General features: G+C 41.4%; 1 protein-coding gene across 1 annotated transcript in view; it reads right to left on the bottom strand.

Annotated features, from left to right (window-relative positions):
* The window catches only part of tubgcp6 (tubulin gamma complex component 6), a 57,597-nt gene extending 46,507 nt beyond the window's left edge, over nucleotides 1-11,090 (bottom strand). Inside the window, exons 1-6 of the mRNA XM_080437127.1 lie at nucleotides 10,804-11,090; nucleotides 8,127-8,521; nucleotides 7,423-7,586; nucleotides 5,857-6,187; nucleotides 3,794-3,951; nucleotides 1,611-1,821 (exon numbers count right to left, since the gene is read on the bottom strand). Of these exons, the coding sequence (XP_080293253.1) occupies nucleotides 1,611-1,821; nucleotides 3,794-3,951; nucleotides 5,857-6,187; nucleotides 7,423-7,586; nucleotides 8,127-8,510 (1,248 nt within the window). The 5' untranslated portion in view covers nucleotides 8,511-8,521; nucleotides 10,804-11,090. The remainder of the gene's footprint in view (nucleotides 1-1,610; nucleotides 1,822-3,793; nucleotides 3,952-5,856; nucleotides 6,188-7,422; nucleotides 7,587-8,126; nucleotides 8,522-10,803) is intronic.
* Nucleotides 11,091-12,060: the final 970 nt, after the last annotated feature.

The raw sequence follows: 12,060 nt of genomic DNA on the forward strand, positions 1-12,060 counted from the left end.
AGTCCTGGGGACTTGTTTCCATTGTGGCCCTATGTATAGAAAACTTATAGCATAAAAAACTTACACAATAATACATTACATGTTATCAACAGACACTATATTATTATGCACAAAGGAGATGGGAATTTACATTTACCTCCCCTTTTGGTCTCCTGATAGAACAATGGGACTTGATGGCAGCCTTGAATGAAACTAGCACAAACCTGGCTAATCATGCCAATCAGTCATAATCATTATTATCATGTTTTCTGAATCCTGACAATCACTTCATTTTCTTTGGGGGGGACCAATTAACCACATAAGGCCCTATATTTTTTTCTATTCAAAGATTTGCACAATTTATGCAAAGAATTCGAAAAATATATCCGATCTACAAGTTCACAACGCGTCACATCGTCGTAACTCAGTATGAGCTTGTAGATCGGCTATTTATTCATCTATTTTGGACATGTCACTATAGGGCATATAGCAGTGGGGCCATTTTCTGGTTCCATCGTTCCAGACCCCATTCATTTTTCCCATAGATTTCCAAAAATATTTATATCAATTAATTTAAGCCTAGAATCAAGCCATCCAGGATCCTGGTGATTCATGACCATAAAACGTTTGATTCACCGGGATCCTGGATGGCTTGATTCTAGGCTTAAATTAATTGATATAAATATTTTTGGAAATCTCTAATGGGAAAAATGAATGGGGTCTGGAACGATGGAACCAGAAAATGGCCGCCACTGCTATGCCCTATAGTGACCAAAATAGATATTTAGAGACTAAATAAAAGTTTGCTACAGTGTAGCTCCCTTTTTGCATATTTATTTGTGGTACCACCTGAGTGGGCTGAGCGATGTTTCGAGCACACTGCTCTCCTTCAGAGTTCAGACACATTATTGTGTCTCTAAGATTCTACAAATGCCTTCTAAATCAGTAGTTCTCAAACTTTTTTGTGTCAAGGACCCCCAAATTGTTAAATATATATTTGGCCGTGGACCCCCCCCATCTGAAAATGTTTGTGCCAGAGACCCCCAGAAGAGAAGACTTTTTGGAAAAGAAGACTTTTCCAAACATTTTCGATATTTTTCAAAAATGTTCAAAAGATGTACGAGTTTGTTTGTATATCTGCTATTTTTGAGAAGCACTGTTCTAAACCAATGTTCTAAATCCTAAGATTTTTGCCAGGTTTAAAGTGAGATGCCAGGTTTAAAGTGGATAACTGGCTCCATAGCAACCTGACACAAACACCTGACTACACCACTAGTACTTCAACTACAACTCCCACTACCACATATGCATTATTTAGAGCCTGACTTATATAACTAAATAAAAGTCAGTTACATTTTGTGACGTTTCTTTGTTGTTTCACACATTGTCAATCATGTAGATTGTTTTGTCCTACAGTATGTGACAATGTTCTACATACCGGCAATACATTGTTTCCGAGTTCTGAGGCACTTGGGAGTTCAGACATTGCAGGTTGCGTTGACATACAGTAAGTACGTCCCTGGAGGCCAATGCGGTGTCTATGAATTGATGTCTATATGATGATGCCATATGCTTCATCAACAGATGCCTGCAGAAAACCGGGATTTGTGATGACATAAAATGTACCGTACCTGGTTGAGAGGGAACGTTGTAGATGCCACTCCGATCAGGACATTGAGGAGGTCCGTCACCAGCTGGGTTTGAGAGTCCAGGGGCAGGGGAATCAAGGGAGACGGGGTTGCACTCACTATCCTCATCTCTCCCTCCACGAGTCGGTAGAGTTGATCAAAGGCTTCCCTGCCTCCCTCTGTCAGGTAGGGTAGCTCCCTTTTCCCTGGTGGACTAGTGGGAGATAAAAATCGTTTGGTGTCAATTCTTATTCAAATGCTGCGAACAAATTTTTAACCCATTTAGACTGGGAAAGAATCTGTGTCATTTTAAGATTTCTTTGGCTATTAAAAAAATTGCAGATTTACAAGCTCATAGCGTGTCACTGAGTGCCGCGCTATGAACTACTTTTTTTTTATCTTGAAAATGTGTGCAAATCTTTGAATATATATATTTTAAAGCGAAAATGTTTTACTCAAATCTTTGCTTCTGGGGGGTCCCTGGAACAAAATATTGTAAGATGGGGGTCCGTGGCCAAATACAAATCATTTTGGGTGGTCCTCGACATGAAAAAGTTTGAGAACCACTAATATTATAGCAAGATAGACTGTGAGGATTTAGAAGACATTTGTAGAATCCCCAGAAGCAAAATTTTAGTTCTAAATGTTCGCTTTTAAAAAAATATATTAGATTTTGCACACATTTTCACGATTTTTCAAAAATAGCAAATCTACAAGCTCATAGTGCAGCACTCGGTGCCACGCTATGAGCTTGTATATCTGCTATTTTTGAATAGCCAAAGAAATCTAAAAATGACACAGATGCATCCCCGGATTGAATGGGTTAAGACAGGGTTGTAAAATTCATTATTGGTCACGGGTAAAATTCTAACTCATGCCGGTGAAAGCGCTGCCTTCACAAACGCGTGCATTACCTTTGTTCTTGTTCAACCCGCTCTCAATCGTCTCAGTCTCTGGCAATCAACTACAAAATGTTTCACTTTATGAATTCAGATTCTTATGAACAAGATTGCCTGGCAAGCATTACTTTCATTTGACTGGCATTAACTTCCAGTCATAAGCTACAAGAAAGTTGTGATGAGAGAGAATACAATTTGGCTGTTTTGGTACATAACCCCACCCTTAAAGCATTTGAAAGGAAAAACAACAAATTGCAAATGTAGACTACACAGACACACAATTGCACCTATTTTTATAAAGATAAAGAGTGCAGCTCAGCATACAGCAGTGCACAGCAGCTCCCAATCCTTTAAACTACGTCGGGTGAATAAAATAAACCACCAGTGTTCACAGGAGGGCATGTGCGCATGTGTATGTGTGTGCGAGAGCGCGATGCTGCTGATGGCTTCTGAAACTAGTTTATTTTTTCACTCAAAAACGATTCTGAAACAGACTTTTCAGCCATAATATTTTGTCACTGTGAACCAACCTGCCCCATGTTCAGCTGTAATTATTCCCATGATGAACGACACACACACAGACCGCAAGGAGGAGAAATGAACCGTGTCGCTCTGGGACCGAAGCATTCACTCATGCCGGGAGGACAGACTGCAGGGTTGAGTGGAGTGGCGTTAACTACCAGCGTATATTGTGTTTTCAGACTGCAGCAGTAAGTAGTGAGACAGGACAGCGGCGAGGGATCAGCTGTCGAACAGATAATAAATCGTTGTGATTAATTTTCTTCTTCTTTCCCAAATCATCTCGGCGTATTGGACCCCCCCGTCCCCGTCCCCCCCGTTTCAAAACAATATTAGACACTAAAGCTAGTAGGAGAATCAGGACTGGGAGAGTGAGCTCCCCACCAGTGCCACTATAAATCAGAGGTTCCAAAGCATTTGGGCTAAAGACCCTAAAGGCACATTTGGTGTCTCCCTGGGACCCAAACTTACAAAAACAGAGTATCAATCAACCAAATTAAGCCATGTCTAACAGTGAAAATAGTTGCTTTTCATTTTATTCCAAATGATTGGAATATATATATATCTTCTCTGTCGGGTGGAAACCTGTCCAAATGTGTTACTTTTCAGGATTACAATTAAAAAAATAGCAAAAGTTGCTGATCTAGAAGCTCAAAACGGGATACTCGCAACTCATAAAAATGTGTCCCTTCCGACACCATTGTTTGGGACACACTGCTCTGACTGCATCTGCAGGCACCACTGACTGACGACCTCAACTCAACTCACCCGCCGACAGATTCCCAGCAGCGACGCCTGCGTGGCTCAAAGGTACGCAGGGCCTCCCACACGTCGGCCTCCGGGGTGGGACTGGGCACCGAGTCTGGCGTCAGGTTGGACGCCGACAGGAAACCCTCGTCCTCAGACTGGTCCAAACTGGTAGGAACCTGCAGAGGAAGACAATGAACAAAGGCATTTGGCCATTGTAATGGTTAGGATTAACCCATTAAGACCCAAGGCCGATTTTTTTAAATGTCTTCTAAATCCTAACAGTGTTCTGAAAAATAACGTATGTTGCTATATCAGTGGTGCTCAAATTTTTTTCATGTCAAGGACCCCCATAATTATACTGTATGTATTTGGCCGCTGACCCTCAGCTCAAAATGTTTTTGTTCCAGGGACCCCCAGAAGCAAAGATTTGAGTTAGAAATGTTCGCTTAAAAAATATATGTATTCAAATATTTTCACAAATGTTCACGATTTAAAATAAATAGCAGATCAACAAGCTCATAGCGCGGCACGAAGTGATGCGCTATGAGCTTGTATATCTGCTATTTTTGAATAGCCAAAGTATAAAATAACGGTTAAAGTGTTGTTTTTTTTTAAATGACGCAGACGCTTTCCCGGTTTTAACGGGTTAATTAATACGGGGAATTGGGGACGGTGTGAATTATTTTCCGAGCTGAACAATGAGGGAATAAATCCAAAAAAGCGGAGAAAGGAAAGGCTCAGCGGGCCAAAAATCATAAACAATAATGAATAATGGAGCTTCCGCCGTCTGTGTATGAAACAAATTTTAATATTCATTTTTTGTTTATAGTTCCTTTGTTCTTCTTTATTATTGTGTCACCTGGGGCTGTCTCTATATATTACAGTTTGTTTTGTTAGAAAAGTGTTTGTACAGTGGAGTATTGTATGCTTAACCACTTAAGCCCCATTTTAAACTTAATTTGAAAGTAGACAATCAACAAGCTCACAACTCGTGTTGCGAGCTTACCTGCCTGCTTAAAGGACGACTTCACCCATTTTCAACCTACTGTATCTTCATATAATTGGTCCTCACTAATGCTGATTATAATATGGTACCCTTTTTGTCTACTCGGTCTGTGGACAGTTCAGAAACCCGCCTACCAGTGACATCATCGATGGGGAAACCAGCCTTTCTATTCCTGGAAAGTTAGCATGCTATAATGAAAGCCATTGTTCTCGCGTTAATACTATTTAATCTTGTTTGGGGGAAAAACCTGCCTAATGTTGATGTCACTGGTAGTGACAGGGTTAGGGGTTAGTGTCCACAGCCCTCTACATCCTACAATGAACCACCTGATGAAGACCTGTGCTGTACTGTATGAGTCACATTTTGGTGCCTAATTGTCACTTTGAAGCTGTACGTTATTATCATTATAGTGTATTACCCTCTTTCTTCAGGATTTTACCGATTTACTCAATTTGGATAATCAAGACCTGAGATAGATATCAAGAATCAAGAGGCTAGTACAGTACTTGTCACTCACTCATACAGGTACAAGCAGCAAGGAGCAAACCGTGTTTTTTGAGGTCATGTCCACAAGAGTGTGCAACAACAGCAATACAAGATATCGTCTGTCGGGTGGAAACCTCATATGTCAAAAACTACTTACTTACTTTTCAGGATTTAAATTCAAAAACAGCAAAAGAAGCAGATCTACAAGCTACAAATATTTTGAGCTTGTGGATCTGCTACTTTTGATGCTTTTGCGTGACTAGTAGTGTGATCAAGTAGGGCGTTGATTTACGAAGAAACACAAAAAGTTAAAATAGGGAGATAAGAGGTTTCTACCCGACAGCAACGATACACAAATTTATGCTGGATTTGACTTAAATAAAAAGAAAACCGGCTTCTGTGAAATGGGTGAATGTGAAGTACATTGCAAAGCGCTTTGGAGAAAAGCGTTATATAAATGCACTCCGTTTACCATATTAGATAAATAGGAGTGCGTAATGGACTATTAAAGAAACAACAGGTTATCTAGAGGCTTTGATACTACTGTAACTGTGGCGTTGTAAGCCAGGCCTAGTACTAGACTCCCTACCCTGATGAAGAGCCCGGTGACGTCGGCGTTGCTGGGGACAGGAGGCAGGTCCAGTCTGACGTCTAGGTCCGACGTGCGCGAGTGCTGCAGCGCTCCGAACAGCGACGTCCTGGTCTCCTTCTGGAACCTCTCCTCCTCCTCGTGGCCCACCGTCCTGGTCCTCATGGCCAGGAGCCCCGTGCCCGGCGGGGCGTCCATCAGACCCAGGGGCCCGCACACCGCGTCCAGCAGACCCCACTCCTCTCCGCACACCAGCCCCCAGGCCTGGGCCTCCAGCCTCTGCAGCTCCTCGCTGATGTAGGAGCCCAGAGGAGGCCTGCGCAGCACGTGCCTATAGGGGGGTTGTTTCAACGATCAGAGGTGGAAAAAGTACTCAATTTTTTTACTTACAGTACTGTAAGTAAAAGTATCAATATTGCACTGTAGAAATACTCTGTTACAAGTAAAAGTCCGGAATTCAAAATTTACTTGAGTAAAAGTACAAAAGTATTGGGATCAAAATATACTTAAAGTACAAAAGTAAAAGTACTCATTATGCAGAATGTCCCATTTCACAAGTTTTCAAATGTATAAAAATCTTTTGATAATAGCAGATCTATCGCGACGATCTATCGCGACGCATTGTGGGCTTGTAGATCGGCTATTTTCAAATGGACAAAATGTATATAGGGCTGAAGTGGGTAATGTATGTTATGTAATAATAATCAAAATCTACAAAGTAACTAGTAACTAAAGTTTTCAAATAATTGTGATGGAGTAAAAGTACAATATTTGCCTCCGAGATGTAGTGGAGTAAAAGTAATGAACATTGGAAATACCCCAGTAAAGTAAAAACACCTAAACATTTTACTTAAGTACGGTACAGTACTTGAGTAAATGTACTTTACACCACTGTCAACGACCATGACGTTTTTAGTTGATGACTAATTGTGTTGCACAGAATTTGCGATTAATGATTTAGTTGTGCTTTTGGCATTGAGCATTTGGAAGATGTACATAAGAATTACATTTCTGTTTGCCTTTGAGGCTTTGTAAACATTAATCGTATGAGGCAGATATGACTAATCACTTAAATATACAAAGAAATGACTGACAATGACTGGTTCCAAGAATAAATAATGTACGAAAGCCAAATTAGGCCAAAACATTTCAGAATTTTTCCAAAATAACAAAAATAGCCGATCTACAAATGAGCTTGTTGATCAGCTTTTTTCGCAATTTTCCAACAGATGAACTTATACAGAAGATGAATAGGAACTATTATGCAAAAATAATTGTGATTATCCCATTAAAACTGAGATATCATCTGTGTCATTTTAGATTTTAGCGTTGGCTATTCAAAAATAGCAGATATACAAGCGCCGTGCTGCGAGCTTGTACATCTGCTAAAAATCTTAAAAGTGTTCAAAGAACGTTGAAAAAAAATGTATTACGAAAAAGTATGAGAACTACTGATTTAGAAGGCATTTGTAGAATCAGCCTCATGGTCTTAATGGGTTAAATAATTAGGATCAGGCGATCATCATAATTGTGACAGGCCTATGATGACACGAACAATGAACATGCCTCTCTCGTCTCATGTAGTCCCTGCTGAAGGAGGTAGGAGGCAGGGGAGACGAGCCAGCCAGGTGCACCAGGAGCTCCAGGACCGCGTCCATCTCCTTCAGCCCGGAGGCGGCGGGCGCCTCGGGCAGCTTCCCCAGCAGCTCCTCCAGCCTCTCTGCATCCTCCTGGTGGTAGAAAGGTTGTGTCATGATCATGAAAGGTTAGGACTCGAGGGAGTGCTTTGCCCGCCGTCGAGTAGTTCGGATATCCAGTTGTCCAGAACCGCTGATCCAACCAATATGGATTATGGACCATATATGGACTTTTTATTTTATTTGTATGATTTATATATTTTTTGATTTCTGATGGCGAGACAGATAGCAAAGACAGGAGAGAGGGGATGACATGCAGCAAAGAGCCTCGAGTCAGAAGGACTATAGCCTTATTCACTGCATGTGCTCTTACCAGGTGAGCCCCAAAGTGTCTTATATTTATCGCAAAGAAACGATGCAGCAAATCCACATATACGGCAAATAAAATTAAAATAAGTCATGATAAAGTCCATTTAATTTGCCACTTGTCTATTTTTTAAGATATTTGAAAATGCATGAACATTTTAACAGATTAATTTATACAGATGTATGGAGACGATTCTGAAAAAAATAATCGCGATTATCTCTAATTGTGACTAGGTGATTATCTAACAACAATTCTAACAGGCCTACCTGGCAGCCCGCCACTCGCAGGTCGAAAGAAATCATCAGGACTTTGTTTCTGGCCGGGGTGGTGGTGTTGGCGTTGGGCACGTTTGGCACCGGGGTGAAGCCTTTAGCGGTACCGTCCTGGAAGAGTTTGGAGAGCAGTGCACCGTACGCCCGCTTCTTGAGGGCTCTGCGAACGCCCTCCCTGGAGACGCTTCCCAGAGCGCGGCGCTTCCATGACACCCCGGAGAGGCTGCAGTCACACAGAGCAGCCAGCAGGTCAGTGATGCTGCCGCTGGTACTGGGATCGTTGTTGTTGTTGTTGTTGTTGTTGTTGGCTGCCTTGTTGTTGTAGTTGTTGTTGCTGATGGGCTTATGAGGCCTGAGGTTCATGTTAGCACCAATCATCTGCCCTCAGCCTGTCAGAGAGGGGAGGACAAAGTGACATTGGATTGGGCATTTCGGTATGGAATACCTGTTGGTTCCCAAACGTTTTAGCTCAAGACCCTAAAGAGAAATTACTAGACGTTTGCCTGGGACCCAAACTAGTGACAATAGCAGATCTACAAGCCAACTTCTTAAACGTTTTTTATTTTATTTTATATGGAAATTATTTGATTTTATTTATGATATACTTTTTTTTAATGTTGGAATTGTTTTTAATTGATGAAAAGTTGTGACTTTTTTGTCATTTAAAAGAAATGATTTGAAAGAAAAATGTCAATGTAGGAAACGAAAAAAAAAGGGGTTATTTTATTTGCGAACCATAAAAATTGGTTCTTGACCCAAACTTGGGTCCCGACCCACTATTTGGGAAACAGTGTGGTATACCATTACGGCATTGGTTCTCATCAAACTTTTACATTCCAAGGAGGACCCCTCAGTTTGATATTACATCAGGCCATGGACCCCCATAGCTGCCTGCAAGCAGCATAGATGCTATCTGCATCTAAGTTGCAACAAGCTCCATTGACATCCCATTCATTTAACAGAAAAGTCCCATCTAATAGTATTAAATTGCGATAGACTCACCCGATATTGCACCTCTAATAGACAGCTTGGATTATCCTCTTTGTCAAGACTATTTTTGGTTTGTTTTCAAAATCCACCGTTGTCATGTTATGAGTACGTTTCTGTAAATAAACTCTGTGCAGCCATGCTTTTTTTTAATTTATTTTAATTTATTGAATGTTCGGTGTTATTTTATATGTTGATGAATTGAATATAACCCCAACGGTGTTATCCTTTTAGACAAAGTGTTTGACTGTACTCGTGCTGTTTTTTACATTTCTGCCTAATACAATATTCAATGAATCAAACCCGTTTCGAAATTGCACATAATTATGCAGGACGTGGAGTGATTTAAAATGAGCGCTTCCAAACTCGAACTAACACATTGAAAATCATGGCTGCACACAGAGTTTATTGACAGAGTTTATCATGTGTATAGTACCTGCTGCTATGTTGCACCTTAATTATGTCTCACTCTATGGTCTATTAACCTCATTTCCCTTTTTTTCTCTCCTTGCTCTGCCCTCAAAACAATGGAGCTTGCACACACACACTAAAATGTAACCCACTTTTTCACACCTTTAAACCTGTGATCCTGACAGAAAGTTGCTCATAACATAATAACGGTGGATTATTTTCAAAGTCTTGACAGAGACAAAGAGGATGATAATCTAAGAAGCCGTCTGTACAGGTGTAATAAGGGTATAATTTATCACCATTGAATGGGCTGGCAATGATGGCTTGTTGGAACTAGAAACACCCATAACTCTGAGAATGTACAAAGGGAACCAAATGAACCCTTGGGTTCATCTGGTTCCCTTTGTACATTCTCAGTTTTACAGTTAAATTGTTTTGATTGATTGATTGATTGATTGATTGAATACTTTATTAGTCAGAAATACAAACAGCACGAGGTACAGTCAGACACAGACATTAAGGCTAAAAGGATAACACAACACGTCCTGGGGACTTGTTTCCATTGTGGTCCTACAGTATTCAATTCATCAATATAGCATAAAAATAACACAATAATACATGTCATCAACAAATATAAAACACTATACGTACAAAGGAGAAAAGGGAAAGAATCTCGGCAGTGAATGACAACTCGTTTCTATGGGGAAAATGTGTTTCGTCTATTTGGTTCCAATAGTAAATATCAATCATTTAGCTGGGGACCCCTGGAAGGAACCCCTCTCAATGACCCCTGGCCCAGGGATCCTTGAGGTGGGGGGGTCCGGGAAGGGTCCCCACGGACCCCCAACCCGAGATCCACTGCATTACAGCGTTGGTTCTCAAAGTGGGGTCCGGGGACACCCAGGGGTCCTTGGGGCGATACCAGTCAATCATTTTAACCCCTTTTTTATCCGTATTTTATTCTTTGGCTATTCAAAAATGGCAGATATACATGAGCTATGAGCTTGTAGATCTGATATTAACATTTTTAACGTAACATTTTTAACACAAATCTTTGCTTCTGGGGGTCCCTGGCACAACACATTTTCAGGTGGGGGTCTGCAGCCACATACATATCAATTTGGGGGTCCTTGGCACGAATACGTTTGAGAACCACTGCATTAATACAGCACTGCTAGCTTGCCATAGCTAGCTAGCTAGTGTCTGTCAGCTAATATTAACATTAGTTATGTCAGCTAAACTGACATGGCGATCTTGACCTGATCATATTTACCTTCACGATGAGATGTTTTCTCAGTCAGTTGACAGTAGAATGAGTGAACAGTGCAGCATCCATCACATCAGTCCATTTCACTCACTCCCATTCATGCTAGCTGGGGCTGCTATCGATAGCATGGCATCCCACAGAATGAGGAGAGGGAGAGAGGAATCAAAGCAAAGGAAGAACCAACCAAGTGGTTTTATAAAGAATTTAAATGTATGGCAAAGATTTATTCCAGTTCATATGCTGAAACTCAGACAGTTAGCTAATGGCTAATAACAACAACAGTGTGCTGTCTGTCTCCATTCATCAACAACACTGAACACACCGCGATACAACCAAGTCTGTATGGTTACGCCCCCCTCCTCGCATACGATTGGATAGAGCGGTAGATAAGATGGCTGTGATTGGCTGAGTGTGGTTGTGTCAACTACCGGGTAATTGTTATTGGCCAGCGTGTTTCTATGACAGGGTATCCGGCAACAATGATTCCGCGCGAATGCACACACACGCGCGCGCGCAAGCACGCACGCATGGTCACACTCATAAACACACTACACACACACACGGAGAGAGAGAGAGAGAGAGAGAGAGAGAGAGAGAGAGAGAGAGAGAGAGAGAAAAAAAGAAAGAAAGAAAGAGAGAGAGAGAGAGAGAGAGAGAGAGAGAGAGAGAGAGAGAGAGAGAGAGAGTCTGAGACCACCACCATACAGCCCTACCCTCAGTGCAATCAAGGGGGCGTCATTACACTGTGTTCTACTGTGGTAATTCCATAGAGTTAGGGTATTTCTAGGATTGTATTGGTTTGGATCAATTTCTGAAAATGTAGGTGATATTATATAATGATTACAGTACAGAGCATGGTCACAGAGTTATGGCCATTTTAAATGATTTTATTTTGTGTGCGTGTGTGTGTGTGTGTGTGTGTGTGTGTGTGTGTGTGTGTGTGTGTGTGTGTGTGTGTGTGTGTGTGTGTGTGTGTGTGTGTGTGTGTGTGTGTGTGCGTGTGTGTGACTATTGTCATGGCAGACCTCTGAACAGCATTTGTGCCATGTTTGTTTGGTCAGGAATGAGGATTGGAGCAAGGGTGTGCCTGTGGCCCCCGGGGGACCCTGATGTGGACCCTGGTGTGACCGACCGACCACCCTCTAGGCGATTTTAATATAGGATATAGAGCACATTTCAACAATAAGGCACATCAATGTGCTTTAATACATTAAAAAAAAACATTAAGCAAAAGCACCACATTATAACAGTTTGACATTTGAA

The sequence above is a fragment of the Gymnoscopelus braueri genome, assembly GCF_963280865.1.
Source record: "Gymnoscopelus braueri genome assembly, chromosome: 9".
In the NCBI taxonomy this organism is placed as follows: domain Eukaryota; kingdom Metazoa; phylum Chordata; class Actinopteri; order Myctophiformes; family Myctophidae; genus Gymnoscopelus; species Gymnoscopelus braueri.